Source organism: Solanum dulcamara, chromosome 11 (genome assembly GCF_947179165.1).
Source record: "Solanum dulcamara chromosome 11, daSolDulc1.2, whole genome shotgun sequence".
NCBI classification, from domain to species: domain Eukaryota; kingdom Viridiplantae; phylum Streptophyta; class Magnoliopsida; order Solanales; family Solanaceae; genus Solanum; species Solanum dulcamara.
The window spans coordinates 62,531,411-62,554,205 of record NC_077247.1 but is presented as its reverse complement, the minus strand read 5'-3'; the positions used below and the strand labels follow the sequence as shown (position 1 = coordinate 62,554,205).

At 35.5% G+C, this 22,795-nt stretch overlaps 3 protein-coding genes across 3 annotated transcripts; all 3 read left to right on the top strand.

The window, feature by feature from the left end:
- The first annotated feature begins 5,222 nt into the window (after window positions 1-5,222).
- Window positions 5,223-10,236, top strand: LOC129872176 (uncharacterized). Its single transcript, XM_055947062.1, has 4 exons — window positions 5,223-5,823; window positions 7,469-7,744; window positions 8,163-8,300; window positions 8,497-10,236. Exons 1-4 carry the CDS (start codon window positions 5,494-5,496, stop codon window positions 10,024-10,026), a joined length of 2,274 nt encoding a protein of 757 aa, XP_055803037.1. The 5' UTR covers window positions 5,223-5,493; the 3' UTR covers window positions 10,027-10,236.
- A 284-nt stretch (window positions 10,237-10,520) lies between these two features.
- Window positions 10,521-13,872, top strand: LOC129872177 (transcription termination factor MTERF5, chloroplastic). The gene is made up of 4 exons (XM_055947063.1): window positions 10,521-10,888; window positions 11,786-11,835; window positions 11,967-12,182; window positions 12,331-13,872. Exons 1-4 carry the CDS (start codon window positions 10,809-10,811, stop codon window positions 13,437-13,439), a joined length of 1,455 nt encoding a protein of 484 aa, XP_055803038.1. The 5' UTR covers window positions 10,521-10,808; the 3' UTR covers window positions 13,440-13,872.
- Window positions 13,873-15,611: 1,739 nt separating this feature from the next.
- On the top strand, window positions 15,612-22,304 carry LOC129873830 (sister chromatid cohesion 1 protein 2). The gene is made up of 13 exons (XM_055949019.1): window positions 15,612-15,959; window positions 17,391-17,676; window positions 17,817-17,854; window positions 17,957-18,000; window positions 18,650-18,708; window positions 18,781-19,337; window positions 19,605-19,716; window positions 20,204-20,340; window positions 20,417-20,910; window positions 21,091-21,127; window positions 21,232-21,253; window positions 21,403-21,520; window positions 21,823-22,304. Exons 1-13 carry the CDS (start codon window positions 15,836-15,838, stop codon window positions 21,943-21,945), a joined length of 2,151 nt encoding a protein of 716 aa, XP_055804994.1. The 5' UTR covers window positions 15,612-15,835; the 3' UTR covers window positions 21,946-22,304.
- Window positions 22,305-22,795: the final 491 nt, after the last annotated feature.

Genomic DNA, 22,795 nt, shown 5'->3' with positions numbered 1-22,795 from the left:
TTTCGTTGAAAAATTTAAATATATTAACTAAATTAAACACAACAATTAGTTGCCTTACCCACGCATGTCTTATCTGCTTTCGCCCAACAATTGCGGTCGAAGTTAACTAACTTTGGTTGGAAATGGCGTCTGGGATTGTTTCACCTAGGAAAATTAACAAGTTATATGTAGTGAAAATGATTAGTTGACTAGAAAAAGTGGGTGGCCGAAACATGCCATACAATAGTACCATTATATAACGTTATAATTACACTAAAAAAGAAATTGGTACGTAATTATTAAAACATGTCTTGTATAAACTATTTCTCAAGTTAGGCACATGCTTTGTCAAAATACATACACACAAAAACTGTGAGCAGCATATAAAGCACATGACTACTAGAAAAATATTGACTAATAAGAAATGTGAAATGAATAGGGACAAATTATTTTTGTCGAGTCAAATACTCAACTTGGTTCACGCACATGCTGCACCTCCAACATTTCTTTCTTCTTCAATATACTTGCTAGATTTCCACTAATTTAATATTAGCCATGAAATGGAATCTCTATGTAGTTTTTATATATCTCCATGCAACAAGGAAAAAAGGAAATAAATGAAAGGAGAAATTCAAGTCTACTTTAGTTATAATTCTGGTATAAATTCGATATTACGCAATTATTTTATACTTCATTTCGTTACATATTTATTTTTGGCATAGGTAATTAATAATAGTCAAATTTTATGTCAAAATATTGGTAATAACAATAACAGGATTTAGTTATACTTGGGCAAAACAAGTAAAAGTAACAAAAATACCATTCTACCCAAAGCCATTTTCAACAATATTCTCACGGTCTAAATTGGAAGTAAAAAGATTTTTTAAATTAGACAAATAAAATTGGACAATTATTTTAATGTATTGGACAAGTAAAGTTGAATGGTGTGAGTACTAAATAATTATAAGATTATGTCTCAAATAATTATAACAATCTATGTGAAAGAAACCTACCAAAAGGTAAAAATTTGTCCGCACTAGATGTTTATACATCACAATAATATAACTTATCATATATAATTAAGTAATTTTATATAGTAAAAATATATACTCCATTATTCTACCATATTAAGCGATCATTATAAATATTTTAAGATATGATTAACTTAATATAAACACGCGAGTAAGTTTTTAGTTAGTGAATCTTAATTAATATTATGGTCAATTTGGTTGACTGAGATCTCTATCGTATCTTAACCGAAGACAGAGAAAGAAAAAGAGATTGATCTGAATGGCTTGTGGAGTACTCGGATTGACTAGTCGCGTGCACAAACAAGGCAAATTTTTAGCTTTTTTCACGGTTGTTAAAAAAGTGAAAGTTAGTACTGACTATATTTCATATTAACTGAATTTGTGGGGTAATGCACGTATATTAATAAAAATATTTAAGAACATAATTTAAACCATATTTTTCACTATTGTTTTTTGTAAAATCATAAATATAACTTTGTAAGTAGTGTGGTTTATCTCCTAAAAAATATAAATTTCAATAAATATGGAAAAAATTCAAATATATCCACATTAAATTTTAAATAATAAAAAATCTCTCAAAAATTCAATTAATATAGAATAGAGAAAGTAATTCAGAAGTACAGTGTAGAGTGCAATTGGGCATCTGTAAACTTTCACCAATTGGGATTGTTCATTGTTATCTTAAATTTCCTCTCAATCTCTCTTGCCCCTATTAAATAAGCAGGCCCTGTACCCCCAGCCATACCAAATCATCGAAGAGTACACAAGTACACAGCCCCTTAGCTAGCTTCTTGGGCGGTGAACGGAGTTTCGCCCATATCCTCTTGTCAATATTGTTAGAGACTCATAATTTATTACCACCACCTTTATTTTAACATCATGTCTTCATCTCACTTCCAAAAATGGTACCCTCACTATTTAATAAATTTTCTTCTATTTGTTGCAATTTGCAACAAATGACAATTACTTCTCAATTTCAAACAAATTAAATTGGATAATAGAAAATTTCAAATATGTATGTTAATGCTCCATTTAAACTAATCTCCCGTATGCAGGTGGATGTAATGTTGGTTTAAGTGGATGCATTTCAACGATATCTATTATATTGTGAGAAATCTTTGTAAATTACTCTCTCGTCCCATATTAGATGGACACTTTACATTTTATACGGTAATTAAGAAATTATTAATAGATTGTTTAATTTTATTATCTTGCCATTTGCTCATATTAATTAGCCTCTTGAAAAAAAAAGTTTTTGGATCTTCAAAATTTGTTTAAACTTTCAATTATAGCGGTAAATGAGAAAAATTTAATTAATTTTATCTTAATTTAGTAACTGATCAAGTAATATGAGACATACATTTTTAGTAAGATGCTCATCTAATATGGAACGGAGTGAGTAGTATGTTAGATGTTTTGACGTAATTTACAAGAAAGGCACTATGACAATTTAGTCGTAAATTAATTCTTTCTTTTTGTTGCAAACTATAACAATTACTACACGTCTCTACTTTAAACAAATTGAAATCAACTATGAATCTTCACAAATTATATTTATTTAAGTTCCTCACAGTCCAAGTCGTCAGTGAAATGCTTGTCTAAATGACCTCATTGAGGAATCTTCATAAATTACTTAAATTTAGCCTACCACCTCCTATATCTGAAATTTGGAAAAAGAAATGCTGGCAAACTCATACATATAGGGTATTTGTTGTATACGCTAACAAGTAAAAGAAGCAATGGAAGAAAGAAAAAGACAAACAAGTAGATTTGAAATTTTATTGCGTTGAAATAGCCATTGAGAAGACTAGCTCGTATGGGCTAATTAATGCTCCTTCTGTTTCCATAATAATTGAATTTTTGAAAAAAAATTTATTGTTCAAAACAATTAAATTGTTCAAAATTTAAGATGGATATTTAAAATATTTTCATATTTACCCTTTCATTCATTGAAGTTTTATATTTTTAAGAGATAAATCACATTACTTAAAAAGTTATATTTATGATTTTACAAAGAACAATATTATAAAATATGATTCAAATTATTTCCTTAAATATTTTCTTGATATGTGTGCATTGCCTCACAAATTCAGTTAATATGAAATTGAACCTATATGTGACATTGGGAAGCGTGTATTCCTGTAGCTAATTAAATACCCCATCTTAAATGCAAATATAATGAAGTCGTAAATAGGACATGCGTGTCAAAATTTGGACGCACGAATTACATATTTCCTCCGTTCTATATTAAGTGAATTTATAAGGCAATACACATATGTAAAGAAAAATATTTAATGACATAATTTGAATCATATTTTTCACTATTGCCCTTTTATAAAATCATAAATATAACTTTACAAATAATGTGATTTATCTGCTAAAAAATATAAAACCTCAATAAATAAAAAGAAATAAATATAAAAAAAAATTAAAAATTTTTCTTAAATTTTAAACAATTTAATAAATTATATTTCTGGTTTCCAATCGACTGCGGGAAACGGTTGCCAATTGCCATAGTTAGGGGTGTTCATGGTTCGGTTTGGATCGGTTATTGATTAAAACCATAACCAAACCAATTTAATCCGTTATTAAATGTCTAAAACCATAACCAAACCAAGTAAACTAATAACCACGGGTTTGGTTATTGTCGGTTTGGTTCGGTTTGATTCGGTTATTCGGTTTATGACTAGCCGAGATAATTCAAATATTCTCTCTCTACATTCTTCAAATTCTTATGAAGCTCTTTTTTCCTCACGACCCACAAAGGTTCAAAACAGAAAATGAAACAACTTAAACATTCAGAAAAAAAAGAAAACAACTTAAAATCAATTTAAAATTTGAAAAACTCCTTACAAACCTTCTCAAAATTTGACAATCTTATACTTGGGATTGAGGAGTTGAGGTTGCTCTTGAGCCTTCACTGTTAGTCTATGACTGTGAGTCTGTGACTTTGTGAGAAACCAACGTGAGAGGAACAAAAATGTAAAAGGAAAACAGATACTAGGGTTTTAAAGTTTTAACTTTTACTTTATGTTGCTGCCTGCTGCTCAAGTGCTTAGTGCTTATTAGAAATTTAGGATTTAGAATTTAAGATTTAGAATTGGGCTTGAGAGTTGGGCTAATGGGCTTGGATTGTTGGACTTGGACCGCTGTTTAGTGTTTATTAGAATTTATAATTGGGCTTGAGAGTTGGGTTTGGATTGTTGGGCCTTAAAAATAAGTATATTAATATTAAATTAATAATTAAAACGTATAAAATATCTTTAATTATTTATGAAAAATTAATATTATACATATAAATAATTATAAATTTTAAGTATATAATTATCGGTTTGGTTCGGTTATTTATTCGGTTATTTTTTTCTATAACCATAACCAAACCAAATATTATCGGTTATTCAAATTTAAAACCAAACCAAACCAAACCAAACTGAATGTCAGTTTTTTTATTCGATTTGATTAAATTTTCGATTTAATTTTGATTTTAATCAAAACTGTGAACAGCCCTAGCCATAGTCTATAGCTGGATGGATGAAAGCCGTCCCTACAGCTACCTGCCTGCGTGCTATCGATGAGATCAAAGTTGCCGTCCCCCATAATGCCCTCCCTTCTTTCACTTACCTCCAAAATCCTACAACAAATTCATGCCCCACACTAGATTCTCCATCCTTGCACAAACAGATGCACGGATTTCAACTTTTGATAAATATAACTAACATACGGTTCAAAATAAGTTATATCTATAATCATCTCATGATTAATAGTAAACCTAAAGTTATATAATTATCAAATATAAAAAAATATCATTCTTTTGAGACTTACTAAAAATGTAAATATCATTTAAATTGTGATGAGAAAATATTGCAATATAAAGTTTTGGAAAATGGTAAAAAATTGTTGTCTACTATGTGTAAAGTGTAAACTTTTTCTCTGAATATTTTGACACGTAAAATTCATACTAGAGTTCTGTTAATGTCAGGAGAAAAATTAGATTAATTGCTAACCATTAGGATATGAAGGGATCCAAAATTAGCAATGAAATTAAAGCAAATTGGCATGTAGATGAGCCAACTTGGACTTTTCCCCTGATTTTTTTTTCTTTTATTTGATTTTCTTTTTTACTATTATAACTTAAAGTAACAGCTTATCCAATAAAATATAAAAATGTAGCGTATGTTAAATTACCACTAGTTGGGTTGTGGGTCAACAAGAAAAAGATCCATGTTTTAACCGTGGTGAAAGAGTGAAGTGAGGCCCAATATAACACTGCCTCCTTAACCCTCACTCAGTCTCCTTAACTCTGGCGCTCACTTCTTTCAAGTTTCCTCTCTCTCGATTTTCGTGTCTATTAAACAAATAAAACTCACACTGCTCCATTCCTTTTCACTGCTCTCTGCTTCTTCCTACTCTGCCTCTAGCTCTGTCGCCGATGCACGTTAAAAACACACACAGGATAAACAGGTAATTAACTTCTCGTCGGAAAATGACAGTATTCGGCCATTCTGGTGGCGGAGGTGGTTTCCTCGCCGGAAAACAGGTCTTTCCGGTGAACTACGAGGCTGAAGTTTCCCGTCGTCTTCTTGAAGCATCGCATTCAAACGATCTGACATTGGCGCTTGAATGTATCGCCGATCCGTTCGTTGACGTTAATTTCGTTGGCGATGTGTGCTTAAAGGTTCGGAAAGCAGAGGTCGTGACTCATGACGAGTTACCGAACGAAGTTAGGATCGTTTACGAGGAGTTCAAAACCGACGTTACGGCTTTGTTCCTTGCCGCTCATAATGGAAATGTTACTCTAGTGAGAAAACTACTGGTAATAATTTACCTCAACTTTGCTTTTCCAATTAGTACTAGTAATAGTATTTTGTCGTTCCAGTGTTTTGCCTATTTGATTTGAATTGATTTTGATTTTTTCTTCACGCCAGAGTAAGCTTCTGCTTTTGGATCATTGACTATTCGTTCGTCTAGCATCTTTATATTTAGCTGGAACTTCTCCAACTTTATTTCTGAAATATTAAATGTTGTTCTTTGGTTATGATTTATGAGTCCTTTGACTAGCTATTCTGGTGATATGCTCTAATTAATGCTCCGGTATAAAGAAATTTGAATTTTGAATATTGCTGGATAAGACCTAAATCTTTCCGGTTCCGGTCTGCGTGTCGTTATCGTACTGCAAAAGTAGCTGAAAACGCTGGTAGTTAATATCAAGTTTTTCTCCTTATACAATTTCCTTTATTATTTCTGCATTTGATATCTTTTTGGTCCTAGTCTTTTTTTCTTTTCTACTTTTGACCATATTATCGCCTGTTTTCTACCGTCATCCTTTGAATTTTTTACCTATCAACAAAAAAGTAAGCTATTTTACTTGATTTTCTTTTATTAAAAAAATGTCACCTATTTTCTTGATTTATAGCCAATTTGGCTATAAGCTGCTTAGATAAGTTAAATTAAATATTCTTAATTATTTTTTAGACTTATTTAAAGTATAAAATAATTTTAAATTGATTAGTCAAATAGACACCGTCAATCCAAATGGACACTTTGTGTTTGATATTGCCTAACGTCATTGTCAGCTACTATTCTCAATTTTAAGAAAAATGTCACTTTCTCCCCCCATACTTGTCTTACTTATTGTCACTGCAACTTGTGTTTTAAAATTGCCTATTTTTCGGTTAGCAAACAGCAGTATAGGTGTTATTTTACGAATATTTGGAGGAAAAAAAAATCTTACTCTAGTTTTTCCATACAAAGAAACTTGCTTTAATTAATTACTAATATGGGGTGTTTGTTAGAGGTCTATTTCGTTGTCCATATTTTGAAGTAAATTTTTTAATCTTCGTAAACCTTATTGTTGTATCAAAGCATGACGGATAAAATTAGACAATAGGATGCAAAGGCCTTTGCTGAAGTCATTTGAAAATTGAAATGTTGAGAAACATGAACCTTATGCCTTATGCGTTACTGGACTATAAGTCTTTAACAATGGAATATAAGAGTCGGTCTTAAATGTGAAAAATTCAAAACACTTTACAAGTGATTGTTTAATCACAAGAAAATTGTTAATAATATTTGTCGGGTGGATTAGGGAGAATGTTGGAATAAGAATTCAGCTGCTTATTCACTGGCAGAAATAGGCCCATTTTCAATTAACGGATATAAGAGCGTGCAAGCAACTAGTCCTGAAACCGAACAACATAGATTTTATCCTATTTCTATCTATGGTCAGCTCCAGGCACAACTGAGCTATTGCAAATTATATAGCTGCTGGTTTATATTTTCTTGGTTTTTTTAGTTCTTCGTTTAGCAAGCTGAATAAAATTCCTTGTAAACCGTGAGGATTCTATATTTCATTCTATGGAATTTTCGCTATCTTCTTTTTCTCATCAAATCAAACTATACATTTCGAGTAACTTGTAGAGTAATATACTCTATGACATTTTTTTTAAAAAAAATTGCAGAGTACTGGAGCCGATGTAAACCATAAACTTTTCAGGGGATTCCCATCCACATCAGCTGTGAGGGAGGGACACCTTGAGATCTTGGAGATGTTAGTTAAAGCTGGGGCATCTCAGCAGGCTTGTGAGGAAGCTCTGTTGGAGGCCAGCTGTCATGGGCATGCAAGAATTGCGGAGGTGCTCATGGGATCAGACCTGATTCGACCGCGTATTGCTATACATGCTTTCTTCACTGCATGCTGCCGGGGATATGTAAATGTGGTGGACACTCTCCTTAAGGTGAAAAATTAAGCTAGCTATTTAACATACTACTTTTCTGCAAAATATCACTGCTAAGACGGATGTTTCCAACAGAAGTTGAACCTATGAAACATTTACGATAAGAGAAAAGCTAACATTAAGTCTCTGCTAAGATTAAGTCAGATGTTTCCAACAGAAGTTGAACCTATTAAACTTTTATGATAAGAGAAAAGCTAGAGACATCATTTTTTACATTACTCCCCTTGATGAAACTCTTAGATGCTATTTTGCCTTTAATTCACAAATTCAAGTGGATTCTTTTATTTTTAGCTACTTGATATACTTGTAGGTGGGAACGATATTTGTGTGTTGATCTTGTTTCCTTTTTGGAAACAACCATGGCTAAAGTATGCATTTTTATTAACATCTTGATAAATTGCTGCTTTCTTGGTGGCAGCTTGGAGTGAATGTGGACGCTACAAATCGTGTGCTGCTCCAATCAAGCAAACCTTCTCTGCATACAAATGTCGACTGCACAGCGCTTGTGGCTGCTGTTGTCAGTCGGCAAGTGTCTGTAGTTCGTCTATTGCTTGAGGTAATTAACTCAAAATGGACCCCTAGTTATTGACTATATGCTTCTCACGTGAAACACAACTTCTTTAAATTACACACTCAACAATTAACAGACTTCTTGAATTTATCCGTGTTAAAAAAGTGAATATTTAGCCATTTCTAGTTTTACTCAACAATTGACTAATTAGGCTTTTCCCCTCCCTTTTTGGACTCTCAAGGCTGGCGCAAAATCTGATGGGCCAGTGCAACTTGGAGCCTGGTCCTGGGATGCAGCTTCAGGTGAAGAATTTCGAGTAGGTGCTGGATTAGCTGATCCCTATGCCATTACTTGGTGTGCTGTGGAGTATTTTGAAGCAAGTGGCTCTATTCTGCAATTGCTTCTTCAGCGGCTGGTTCCCAGCACATCTCACAGTGGAAGAACTCTTCTCCACCATGCTATTCTTTGTGGTAATGCAGGAGCAGTTTCAGTGCTTTTGAAATGTGGTGCTAATGCAGAATCTCCAGTTAAAACCACCCGGAAAATTGAGTTTCGCCCCATACACATGGCAGCCCGACTTGGGTTCTCAATCGTTCTTAAATGTTTGATTGACTTTGGCTGTGATCTGGACGCAAGAACGGACACAGGAGATACAGCTTTAATGATCTCTGCAAGATTCAAGAGGGAAGACTGCCTCAAAGTATTGACTAGAACAGGTGCTGATTTTGGTTTGGTTAATGTAGCTGGTGAATCTGCAAGCTCCATTGCTGCATCCAATCGATGGAAGCTTGGGTTTCAGGGTGCAATTCTGGAAGTCATCCAGAGCGGAAAAGTTCCCAAGTCAAGCAACATGTCTGTCTTTTCACCATTACTGTTTGTGGCTCGATCCAGGGACCTTTTATCCTTGAAGGCTCTGATTGGACGAGGAGAGATTGATCTGGATTGCCAAGATGAGCAAGGTTTCTCTGCTGTAATGATCACTGCTGCAAAGGGTCATGTCGACGGCTTCAGATTGCTTGTTAATGCTGGGGCTAATGTCAAGCTGCACAACAAGTCTGGGGAGACTGCTGTTACCCTCTGTGCGCTAAATCAAAATCGCGATCGATTTGAAAAGGTTCTGCTCGACTTTGCTCTTGAACAGGGTAGTCGAAATGCTGTAGGTTTCTATGCACTGCATTGTGCAGCTCGATGTGGTGACTTGGATGCAGTTAAGCTGCTAACAACCAGGGGTTATGACGTAAACATGTCAAATGGGGATGGTTACACCCCACTCATGCTGGCAGCAAGGGAAGGACATGACCGCACATGTGAATTCTTAATCTCCTGCGGAGCACATTGTGATATCAAGAACGCCATGGGTGAAACTGCACTTTCTCTTGCTAGAAAGATGCATAAAAACGAGGCAGAGCTGGTGATACTGGATGAACTTGCTAGGAAGTTGGTCTTAACTGGTGCTCAGGTGAAGAAGCACATAAAGGGAGGTAAGGGGTCTCCACATATGAAAGTTCTTACAATGGTTGAAGCTGCTGGAATATTGCGTTGGGGAAAATCGAGCAGGCGTAATGTTGTATGCCGAGAGGCAGAAGTTGGACCAAGCTTGAGGTTCCAGAAGATCAGGCAAAGGAAAGGTGATGCTGAGCTTCCTGGAATCTTTAGGGTGATCACAGCCAAGAACAAGGAAGTGCACTTTGTGTGTGAGGGTGGTTCAGAGATGGCAGCGCTTTGGGTGAGGGGAATAAAGCTTGTGACGAGAGAAGCTATTTTTCGCTAGTAGAGACTCCTCAGTGATTAAGCACAAATTTTAGATGTATAGTTATTAGCTTTGCTACTTTCATTTTGTCATATGCTTAGATGAATTCTTACTTATCTAGAGTTTCTCTCAGTAGCATCTGTAGTACTTCATCTTGTAGTACTTCGTTTGTAAATGCCATTTTAACGAGAAAAAGAAAGGTTGAGAAGATCAAAGATTTTACTAGTGGAATTACAGGGTGAACGCGGAGATACAAGTAAGAACAAGATGATGAAACTATCATTGTCATCAAGAACACACTACTACTTTTAACAAACAAAGACTCTATACAGTGATGAATTTGAGGAAATTCTTATAAAAGCTAGGAAAATGACTTGGAAATGATTTTTTTGGAAAAGAAGTTCATCAGCAACATTTCAAACCTTCCTACCTTCCAACACACCCACCTCACATAGCTCCCACACCCACCACCTCTACACCCCTGCCTCATTGTAAAATCATTAATTTTTTGGGAAAATATATTTCTTAGTACCAAACACACCCTAGATGGAAATAAAATATTTTTATTTCACAAAGTAGTACCTTAGTCACGTGCAGTGCCACATGCCGGAACATCTTATTGCTGCTTCAAAGATTGTGTTTGGCACTAGAGAACAAACCACATCTGCGGTCCAAAAGCCTCCTCCCCAAAAATCTTCAAATACACCCACCCGCACACCCAATTTCCAAGTCCATTTTTTACTTCAACTTCTTTGTTTTATCAATGCTTCACACTAGTAACAACACCATTGAGCAGCTGCAAAATGATATCTTTTATGCAACTACGAACCCCAAACCCAAAGCTTGCCTCCCTTTCAAGAACATCCCGGGTACCCCTTTATCGGTAACGTTATCTTCGACTAATATCACAAATTTCCAGTCTTTTAATGGTTTTTCTTTGTGGGTCTATATGAAATTGATGTTTAGGTGCTGTAACCTGTTACCTATGTGACCACTTTCAATTTGAAGATAACAACATTGGCTTTAGTACGAAATATTTTCCAATTGCCTTACTTTGGCAGTACTGCTATCTTTATGCTTGGATTATGAAATACGAGCTGTGCCGGATTTACTTTAGGTCAATGCTATGATACTTTTAGCCTTGTTAGAGATATATATAGGCGATACCAATTAGTTGAGATTAAATTTGAATCAAGTTAGTATATTTACTTTATTTGATTTTTGGTAATATTGTGCTGAGATGGACTTAATGGAGACATCGATGATTCATTTACCCCGAACCCCAAACTTGCTTGAGAATGAGGCTAGTTGTTCTTAGTTGTTTGTTTGTTTATAAATACGATTATTCTGTGGCAATTCCTCTTACAGCTAAACATTTCACTGGTTGTGTAATATAATATGAATTATAATACCAGTTTAAATATGCCTCCTCTTTTTCCCGACTATATGAATAGAAGAAGTTAATTAGGCATCACTTATTTACCACTGCACAAGCATATGACGTGATTATAGACATGTAATTCGTGGTTTTTTCTACAATATTTTCATACTTGTATTCGTCAAACCTATTTTTGAAAATGTTTTTCTTGAGCTGAGGGTCTATAGGAAACAACCTCTCTACCTCACTCAAGATAGGGTAAGGTTTGTGTACACCCACCCTCCCAGACCCCACTTGTGGGATCACACTGGGTATGTTGTTGTAGTTGTTTCAATTCGTGATTTTGTGGAATATCGTCTTCTCTTTAAGTCGGGGTTAAATAATTAGTTAAACTTTCTTCAGGATTGAACTGTCGTTTCCTCAGAAGGTTTTCTTTTGCACAGCGAAGTATTGTAAGTTTCTAAATTCTGGAATATCAATTGTGTTACCCTCCAGTAGAGTTTTGGAACTATCACTGTACATCTTCCTAACAGTGCTGCTATTGGTTTTGCCATAATATTTGTACATTATCTTTGATTGACAGCTGAAACTGAGAGAGACGGATCTTTTAGCTTAAGGGTGGTTCCCCCAACCCTTGTAGCTGCTGAAAAGGAAGAAGCAAAGGCTGTCTTGACCTTGTTTCTGAAGAAACAGGGTTTAAGCAATGCTCTTGCAGCAAGAGCTATCAACAGATCAGAGTCTTTTATCGATCACCTTGTCTCTCGGCTACATTCTGTTCACAAGTCTCGCTACCTCGTAGGTCTGGTTTAAGCAAATTGATTCCCTGTTCTTTCTCCCTCTTTCTTTGCTTGTACATATGTGAATTTGCAGAATGTGCACGTACATATTCACTGTGCTGTTTTCTGTTTAAGTTCATCTGTAAATTGTGAATTTCCTTTAATTTGCAGGACGAGAACTAACAACTCTTGAGATTAGGGATGCTCTCATACCATACCTTGAGGCCCTCCACGAGGAATATGGAAGCATTCTGGTGGACGTTGTGGAGAGCTTTCCAAACCCACCTGTGGTGGAGAAAATAGAAGAAACTGTTGAAAAAGTACCTCTTCCTGTCACACCAGCTTCACCTCCTAGTGCTGTCCTCGACTCCAAGAAACTGAAGGCTCTGGCACGAGTGACTGACATCGGACCCACTGGAAAGCTTCCCCCACATATTTTATACCTTGTTGAACTGGGTATGGACATTGAAAGGATTAGAGTAATAACACGAAAGTTTCCCGCTTTTGCCTACTATAGTCTTGAGGGGAAAATCAAACCAGTAGTTGAGTTTCTCCTTGATCTTGGAGTGCCGAGATCGCAGATCCCAACCATTCTCAGTAAAAGGCCTCAACTATGTGGAATTAGTCTCTCAGATAATTTAATTCCAACAATGACATTTTTGGAAGAACTGGGCGTTGATAAAGAACAATGGGCTAAAGTAATCTACCGTTTTCCTGCACTTCTCACTTACAGTAGACCTAAATTGAGAGCAACAGTGGACTTTCTTTATGAAATGGGTCTATCTGCTGAGAGTGTGAGCAAGGTTCTAACCAGATGTCCAAACATCATAAGTTATAGCGTGGAGGACAAGCTAAGGCCTGCAACTGAGTACTTCCGTTCAATGGGGGTTGATGTTGGAGTTCTTCTCTACCGATGTCCACAAACTTTTGGTCTTAGCATTGAGGCTAACATTAAGCCTGTCACTGAGTTCTTCAAGGATAAGGAATTCAGTATGACGGAAATTGCCACAATGATTTCAAGGTACGGTGCTCTGTATACTTTCAGCTTGGCTAAGTTGGTATTAAAGTGGGAATTCTTTATGACCATGGGTTATCCAAAAGCAGAACTGGTCAAGTTTCCTCAGTATTTTGGTTATAGTTTAGAAGAGAGAATCAAGCCAAGGTTTGCTATTATGACTGATAAAGGTGTAAGGTTGTTACTGAACCAGCTGTTGTCACTGTCAGAGGATGCTTTCAATAAGGCTTTGAAGAGAAAATTGAAGAAACTAATAGATAATTAGCCACAGGTGATGTCTCTGATGGAAGTCACCAGCCAATAAATGGCTGTGTGGAGATTTTAGCATTTAGTTCATTAAGCCAAAAGTTATGGTTTTCAGTTATTGCTAGGTGAAGATAGCCGTATTCCTCTTATGTTTCTACGAAGTTGTCTCAATGGATGCTAGGGAAATTTGCTTCCTCTCCTCTTGAGGAATCTTATTGAGTCTGTAGACATCTCCTGTGCCCGGTGTACAACTGTATAGACTAAACTAATCGGAAATATTGGTAGAGTAGCTTTTAGGCAATGCATTTTATCTGTATTTTGTACTCTGAGGTTCGTTGTGTTTATAGGCCTTTAGAATATGATACAAGTTTTGTTGACAGGATTTATTTGTAGTTATTCAGGATCTTTAACACTATTTGTGAGGGGCTTTGCAAGAATTATGTTTTCTATTATTCCTAGACTAGACAATGGAACAACTCTTAGTAACTGTTTAGTTCAGGTAGCTATATGTTTGTTTGGACTAATCATGGGATATTTATTTTTCCACTATTATCATGTAACGAGGCCTACATTGGGTATGCTGTTGTTATTCAACATATAATAGCTCACTTGATAATCCAAATATTGTTATTCATGATGTTGATTCTATTTAAAACCATCGAGAGATGATATTCATTCATTAAATTTATATGGAGCACTTTCAAAGTCGGAATTTAAAGTAAAACACATGATGGAAAAATTTTAAAATTTTCTATTTTTGGTTAGAAGTTTAGGTTAGAATAGAAAAGCTTCTGATAGTATGTTATTGAACTTAGAACCATAGCGTAACTTAAATTAGTTGAACAAAGTAGATACCAAAGATTATATATGATCAAATCAGGCAAAAAACTAAATAAAATAGAGACTACAATGTGCTTTTTATACAAAAAAATTTGAAGATTATTTCAATAAGTACATTTTTTCTATCTGATTTATTATTTTAACTTCAAACTCAAAACAGAAAATTTTGATATATACGCCAAAAAGTATTTTAATTTAACATAATAGTTTTTAGTTTATTTTCAAGAAAAATTTATATCCAAATCGATTGGAGTGCTTGGTGCGAGGACTAAATTATTTTAAGAACATAGTCGCGAACTAATTTATATCACTTGAAGAGTTGAGATTTGAGATACAATAATTCTAAATTTGAGATTAAATAAATTTTAAGTTAAATTTAAAATTAGATTTATTTTATTAGCCAACGCTGACTGTGTATAAGTTACCTTTTCTAAAATAACAAAATTACAATAATTAGATTATAACATGGGTTGTAGTATAATGACATGATCGTTTCATCTTTAATTAAAAATCTTGAATTTAAGTTCTAAATATAAAAAAAAATTTATTGAAAGCACCACTTTCAAATATGTCATAATACGCAATTTAAATTCAATCGAAATTTCACCGCGAAATTCAGAGGGAAAAATAAATAAATATGGAATTGACAGTGGTGGAAAGTGAAGGGTGTCACAAAGTGACACGTTTTGCAGTCAAAGTTAATGAGCTGGCAAGCAAGGATTAAGTGTTTTTCCGAATCGGGTCAGAGCCCAGTACATGGAAATTACCGTTTTGGAGAAACCCCAGAAATAGATAACAACAAACCTGTCTTTTTTAGAAAAAATATTTACTGCACATTAATCAGGCCAAGGAATAAATATTTGAATTAGCGTCACTTTTACATGCTTATCCTTCCTTTTTTTTTTCTCTTCAAAATTCATACGATTAACTCTAACTGAATGACAGAACAAGCCAATTTTGTGCCTATGAATTTTGAAATTGGCTCAAAATTTAATGATTTATTTATAGGCTATTATGATAAAACTGATACACTATTTAGGAAGCAGTTTCTTATATACGAAACGGTGCTTCTATCAAGCACAAGTAGTTTCCAAGTATGCATCAACAGTTACATAAGCTCTCTTTATATTTTCGAATTGAACAGAAATTTATTGGTAATTATTTGGTCTCCCAATACATTCCAAAAACAGAGCAACATATTTCGAAAAAATAGTAATTTCTATTAGTTAATCATTATATTGTTTTATAATTGTTTTAAATATCATGTAAAATAAAATGTGATCAATAAATATGGAAGAGAGTTAGTAGTACTAAAAACAAAACTAGAAAAAAGATGAAGGAAATATTAAAAAAAAATTGGGAGACTTCTCTGACAATCCTTCTCCCCCATTTATAAACTCCCTCCTCTTCCTCTTGTCTCCTCTCTTCAAGCGGTGTCTCTTCTTTTGAATGAATTCTGTGAAATCCACAGCGTACACTTTGATTCATCTCATACAGAGAAAATTCATCAAGTAGAGTGAGGCATTTGTGTCTCTCTCTTTTACAAAAACAAAGATAGGTAAAGAGAAAAAGAACATGTTTTACTCACAGTTACTTCTTTCAAAGAAGGGGCCTTTAGGCACCATTTGGATTGCTGCTCATTGTCATAAACGTCTCAAGAAGGAGCAAGTTCAGCAGACCAACATCGCTTCTTCTGTCGGTGCGTTTTCCCTTTTGCTTTTGACTTTTGTTTCCTTTTCTCCTTTGCCCCTTTTCATTCATAGAAAGTTATTAGAAGAAAAAAAAAAACTAGTCTTTTTACGATGGTGTAGTATGTTTCTTCTTTTCATGTAAACCCTTTTCTCCTAAGCTGTTTCTATTTGCATTTATTTCCTTTCTTTTCTTGATACATTAAGACACAGTAATATATAGACTGCAGGTTGTGTTAACATTCCAGGTTTGTTTACCCTTTAGTGAACCCTGATTTCTATGTTAAGCACAATGTCATTAATTGGAATGTTGTGTTCTGTTGACTTAGTTGTAAAAATAGAAGTGCTGCTGCCATGAGTTTGGCGGATTTCTTTGTATAGGTGTTGAATGCACAGTTCATATAATTTACTTTTTGTCCCAAATTGCAGCTAGTAGTTACCTTTTGTCTCCATTGTGTTAGATGTCAATCCCTACATCAACTATAGCTTTACGGCTACTTGGGTATCTAATCCCATTCATTCCCCTAGCTTTCATCTCTCAGTGTCAGTGTCGGCCCAACAGAGTGCTTTCGCCCTCCTATTTCCACATTTAGTTGGATGGATGGAGAGTTGTACTCAACTTGAGTGCTAAAACCAGACATTTTGTGATTAGATTTTTGTAATCCACTGCTTGTCAATTACATCCGAAAGTTCCTTGGGTAGGCGGAGACCTCTTTCGGCAAAGAATTTTACTACAAAGCCCTAACTAGATACTACCACTTATAGGAAGTTTTCTTTGCTAGTAGAATGTCCCCCACGAGAAGAAAGAATACTGGGATGCTCAAGCTCTCATTGGACGTGACAGTCAGTTACAGTTGGTAAACTAACTAGGTGAAGAATGTGATTTAATCACAGAATGGAATTGGGGTTTTGGCCATGAACGAATGCTATAGTTATAACACGGAATTCACAAGACACTGTGTAAAATATAATTACATGGAAATAAGCATGTCATCCAAGCAACGGAAAATGGTGTTTGGCTTTATGTTTGATTATGAATGTTTGCTGCAAACTTGGGTGATTATAGGTGGCGTTAAATGTTGTCTATGTGAATTCCTTGGATAATATTGGTAATTGTTTTCTGGGGGGTTATCGGAAACAATATTCTGCCTCCATAAGGTAGGGGTAAGGATGTGTATACACTACCGTTCACAGACCCCACTTGTGAGATTACATTGGGTATGTTGTTGTTATTTGTAATCTTGATTTCAGTTCACATGTTTATGTTTTGCTGTGCATGTACGTGATGAAGTGCTCATTGCCTTAGAATCTTCTTTTTATTTCTGTTTATGATCTTGTTTGATTCCTTTTTTTTATTTGCAGCACCTAAAAATAGGTTTTAAAAGTTTTATTCATTACTTGAGTGATTTAAATTTGCTTTACTGCCATTTTACTTTGCTCAGAAAAAATTCTGCTGGATGAAGCTCCTGTGGTTACATACAGAATTTTAGGTCACCTGCTCCTGGGCGTGGTTAGAATATATTCGAAAAAAGTGGAATATCTTTTCAATGACTGTAATAATGTTCTTGTTAAACTTGGTGATTTTTCAACTCGCAAGAGACCAACTAGCAAACTATCAGCTGTACGGATTGAGGGTATGCGTGCTCCTGCCCACTTTATCACCTGGCCAAAGAAATTTGAACTGGATACTTTTGATCTGGATGTCTTGGAAGATCAAGACGCAAACAGGTGAAATAAATACTTGCCATGAGTGGTGTGGTATCGAGTGTCAATTCATATATTTTCCTTTTTCTTTTTCCTTATGTTTTTGATTATTGGTTTGGGGTTGATCATTTCAATCTTGGTTTGCAACAAACTGTTTTCACAAGTGGTCATGTGGCATCCCGTGAAGAAATCATGCTTTCAGGTACAGTACATCCTCGTGTCTTCTGATTCACGGTTACTTGGTTTTAACTTTTCTGCTTTATGTTACGTATCCCCAAAAAAAACTTCCTGCTTTCGGTTTCAGATGCTAGGGAAAATGAGCAAACAGCTTTTGGCTTATCTAGCAAGGTAATCGTTTTATGTATCATCATTTTTTTGGTCTTTTAAAAGCATGTCTCTGCATGTGGAACTTTTTCCGACTAAAGAAGGCAGTGTAGCTCACTTTCTGCTTTGTGTTCACTAAATATCTTTTTCTCTGCTTAGCAAGATATACTACTGCTCCCTGCATGTCTCGTAGTTCTTGTTAAACTCTTTGCTATATGTTATCTATTGAGGACAAAATTTTGGAGTTATATTAGATCCTTAGGGTTGGTGTAGCACATATTATTGAATCAGTTGATTGATTGGTAAATTGTTGTCTACAAACTGGTTAGCGGGATTTGTACTTGCCAAGACACATCATGGCTTCACTTAACTGCTTTTCTTTGAATAAGTACTGGACAGTATTAGTGGTGCTGTGTTTAATTTGAAGAAGTAATTTGATTGATCAAGCTGTTCAAATTTCTGATGGTACTTGAATAAGAATGAGCTTAGAGCCCTAAGCAGTCACCTTCATTAGTTTTTTCCTAAGGATGAGATGGGTTGCTTGGAACTTCTCTTTAATTACTAGTACTTCTCTTTCTCTCTCCATCTCTCAATCTGGCTGCTGCTCATGAAGAATAACCTTTGCTTTCTATGAATTTTCTTGTATACATGACATATAAGCTGCTTTTTACAGTATGAGGAAGACGTCTCTTATTCAGAGTCTTTGACCACGAATCACACTCCAGTTAGAGAGTATGCACTAATCCTACACCTCTGTTAATAGATGTAGTGCTAGTGCTAAGAATTTAACTTTTCATGGTACAGCATACATTCACCTCACCTGATGGACAAAGATTTTGGCTTCCACCCATCACTTGGGTCAGGCCACTTGGAAGCTCTGTGGAACCTTAATGAGACTAGATTCTCCTTGGAAGAGCGCTTTGAACCTATGACCTTTGGGGACATTGAAATTCAGATGACCTCTGAAAGGAAAGCTGATCACCAGACTGATGATGAGCAGATGAAAGAGTCTAATGCTGGGAACTTAGTAAATGAGGAGCATCTTTATGGAAAGTGGTCATCTTTGGAAGAGCATGCAGAACCGATGATTATCACAGAAGCTGAAACGGAAATCAACACTGATCAACAATCTGATAAAATTCATCAGCCAACTGAGCTCTTAAAATGCCCTGATGTTGGAGTGAATGTAGATGATGAAGGACCATCAGGCCTTGGTGAATCATTTCTTGTGGAAAAGCATTGTGGTTTTGAGCAAAAGAAAAATGTTGAAGCATCTTCCTTTAGAAAAGGGAAGGATCAGACTAAAGATGATCGATCAGTGTCCCTCTGTATTGATGTATGCCCAGAGACCAAGATCTCAGGTGATTCTGGTCGATCCTTATCTGGATTACCTTGTGCTTTCACTATCATATAAGTTGAACAGCTGAATCTTACTGGGAATGGAATAAGCTACACCTCCCCCCTTTCCTCTTTTCCCCTACACCTAGCCCAAAAAAAAAAAGGAATTTGTGTGACCCTTCTTATTTTTTTGCTTGTTGGATACAATCTAATTTGTCCCTTCAGATACTCAAGCAAATCATGCTTTCAACTGCTTTTTTTTTAACCAACATCACTTTCTTCCAATTCAGGATTTACTTCACCAGATTTCATATCTGTTCGCACCCCAGCTACCAAGGAGCGTACTCGGATTTCAAGGAAGCGGAAGTGCATATTTGATGAGTCTATTGTGATCCCAAATAAGTATGATCCCTCTCATCTTTTTCAACCATTCAAGGTCCATTGAACTTAGATATCCGTATGCAGGATTGATCTCAGAGAAATGCACCTTTTCATTCTGTAGTTTCATTAGTACCATAACTGATGAAGTAATAGCAGTATGCTATGCATATAGAATAATGGATAGTCATAATTTCTTCTAGAGTTTTCCATTTCTTTAGACCTGGACTTCTATTGCCAGTGGAGTTTCGAGTTGCGTCTGAACATTTGGATGCTCTCTGTCCATAGTTGTACTGTTCATATTATTGTGTTTATGTCATGCGGTTCTACATTAGATTTTTCAGATTGTATCCTGTTAGTTTAGTATGACAACAATGATTTTGTGGATGCACTTGTCAGGCATTTTTGGGTTTCTGTTGATTCTTCTTCTTGTTGTAACCTTTTTTAGTTAGTCCAGTTCAGTTCATTGTGTAATTAGAAGAGATCGATGTGACACAATCCAAACATGTAGGGTATTCAAGCACTGGATTGATGATGCAAATGACTTAGTATGCAAGAGAAGGAAAGCCCCTCATTCCAGTTATTTTGCATGGAAAGCACATAAAATTTTGTCACTTCCTCAGAGTTTTGAGGAGCCTCTTATTCCTTGTGAGTAAGCTTTTTGATGTTGCCACTGCCATTTCCGTGTTTTAGGAAATTTAACTAACCAACCATGGTAATGCAGGTAATCTCTCGATTGATATTATATCTGCAATTCGCAAAATTAGATCAACAAGGCATGGGCCTTTAGAAACTGTAGAAGTTCCTCTGCGTGAGGACATACCAGAGTCTCCTTATAAACTCAGATCTGGGGAACAAATACCTATTGCTCCTGCAGCATCTCTGCATGAGGACATGCCTATTGCTCCTGCTACATCTCTGCATGATTACATACCTGAATCTCCTGGTACCCTCAGATGTGGAGAACAAATACCTAATGCTCCTGCGGCATCTCTACATGTGGGTGTACCTGGATCTCCTGATACACTCAGATATGATGTAGAACACGCACCACCTATTGCTCCTGCTACACCTGTCACTGGCTCAAGCTCATTGAGATTTCATGATACGCAAGGAACTTCTAGATCACACATAGAACCAGCAAGTTCAACTGAATGCACAGAGAAAGGAGCACTTTCCGTGGAGGATGTAGAATTTGAAATGAATTTGATGGATGAGGTATGACGTCATTGACTAGTCTAATTGCTGACATAAGTAAAGGAAATTGTTTTTCAGTTATGGAAGTGTATTGTGAAGATTATTAGATTTTCTTGAAAGAAAAAAAAAGAATTCTGTTGTCCATATCAGTTATAGTATTGCTATTAAGTGCTAACTGTTACAAATGCCCTCTTTTCTCAGGAGATAAATTCATTTGAAGGGGAAACCTCAGAAAAATGTAAGACAGTACTGTGCTTTAGAGGGTAGAGGAGTGATATGTTCTAGTGGTGCAATATTATTTCAGTTGGATTGCCATTCTCATAAGTTTTGTCTTGGTTGCAGGTAAATTTTCCCTGAGAACAAGGTATGATGGATAAGGAATCTCATTCCCAATTTTTGCCATCCCCCTTCCCCATATCTATAGCATCTTTTGGTTATGACTCAGAAACTTGCTGAAAATTCAGTTCTTCTGTTTTTTGCTGGAGATTCAATTTGTTGCTTTCTTGCATGCAGAAAGGTTGCAAGATTTCTTGCTGGGAAGGGGAAGGAGGAGGTAGAAGTTGTTAACTTGTCTTTGCTTCTGAAGGGGAAAACAAAGAGAAATAGTGCAAGGGTGTTCTACGAGATATTGGTATTGTTTCTATGTTCCTTTCGTCTTTCTGGTAATTTTAGGTTATGGTGCTTAAATAGGATTTTCCTTGGTCCTATTGAAAAACATCCAACTATACCTACCTACCTATTCTTACATGCCTGTGTTCTTGGCCTATAAGCATTGCTTACCAAAGATTAGTGGTAAGAGTGGATGCCATTGGATGGACACATACACATGCGTCATAATTTTATTTTATGCATTTGTTTGTGCATATCTAGATTAAATGCAATATGCACATAGATACATTGTGTATTAGTTTACAATGCTTAATTCTCGTGCAGGTTCTGAAATCAGGAGGCTGGATAGATGCGCGGCAGGATGATGCCTATGGTGACATTCTTTTGCAAGAACTCCCTAGACTAAAGCAGACCTTTGAAGCCGACGGCTTTGACTCAAAGTCCTGAATCTATAATTATGTTCACAGAGAGAGAACTGTTGGTAAATAGTAGGCACAGGAAACAATCTCATGACACATGCGCCTTATGTTAGAGTAGTAATAGATGAACCGATCAACATGCATATATGCTTTTTTTGTATGTTTGGTATATAGAGTGGAAGAGGGAGGAGCATGGCTTCTCTTTGCTAGGCTGAGGATGTAAAAAGGAGGAAGAGACGCAGAAGTTGAATTTTGTTGTGAATCAACAATTTCTCTTCCTCCTTTACATTAGTAAATTTAGGTTATTTGTAAATTATTATGTCTACCAACCCTTCTAGCTTATGAATGCAAGTTTGTCAGTTGAATTTACTGTCAATATTTGGTTAACTAGTACTGGTGGCCAATTTAACCAGTTGTGAAAAGGTGCTTCATGAGATAATTATTATACCAAAAATATATAGGCGTAATTTTCCCAAATATATATATGGAGGTGATCTTAGAAGATGTTGAAAATATCCTCCACAAAAGTTGTAAACTCATACGCATGTTAATCAAACAATCAGCAACACTTGAGAATATGTGCATCACTTGTGATCTTTAGAAAGATCTAACTTCTAATTTGAGTGTCTCCGTTCCATATTAATTGATCGTTTTACTAAAAATATATATTTTAAATTACTTGTCTATTTATTTAATTAAAATAAAATTAATTTTAAAAAATTTTACGCCTACAATTAATACTCTTTGAAAGCCTAAATAAATTTTAGAAGTTTCAAAACTGCAAGTAAGGCTGCGTATAATAGACTCTTGTGGTCGGGCCCTTTCTCAGACCCTGCGCATAGCGGGAGCTTTAGTGCACTGGACTGCCTTTTTTGTAT

Coding starts and splice junctions, on each gene's coding strand:
- LOC129872176 (XM_055947062.1), top strand. CDS start 5,494: ATGACAGTATTCGGCCATTCTGGTGGCGGAGGTGGTTTCCTCGCCGGA. Junction 7,745..8,162: donor TGGTGGACACTCTCCTTAAG/GTGAAAAATTAA, acceptor TCTTGGTGGCAG/CTTGGAGTGAATGTGGACGC. Junction 8,301..8,496: donor TAGTTCGTCTATTGCTTGAG/GTAATTAACTCA, acceptor TGGACTCTCAAG/GCTGGCGCAAAATCTGATGG.
- LOC129872177 (XM_055947063.1), top strand. CDS start 10,809: ATGATATCTTTTATGCAACTACGAACCCCAAACCCAAAGCTTGCCTCC. Junction 10,889..11,785: donor TCCCGGGTACCCCTTTATCG/GTAACGTTATCT, acceptor AACTTTCTTCAG/GATTGAACTGTCGTTTCCTC. Junction 11,836..11,966: donor CTTTTGCACAGCGAAGTATT/GTAAGTTTCTAA, acceptor TTTGATTGACAG/CTGAAACTGAGAGAGACGGA.
- LOC129873830 (XM_055949019.1), top strand. CDS start 15,836: ATGTTTTACTCACAGTTACTTCTTTCAAAGAAGGGGCCTTTAGGCACC. Junction 21,128..21,231: donor AGGGGAAACCTCAGAAAAAT/GTAAGACAGTAC, acceptor TCTTGGTTGCAG/GTAAATTTTCCCTGAGAACA. Junction 21,254..21,402: donor AAATTTTCCCTGAGAACAAG/GTATGATGGATA, acceptor TCTTGCATGCAG/AAAGGTTGCAAGATTTCTTG.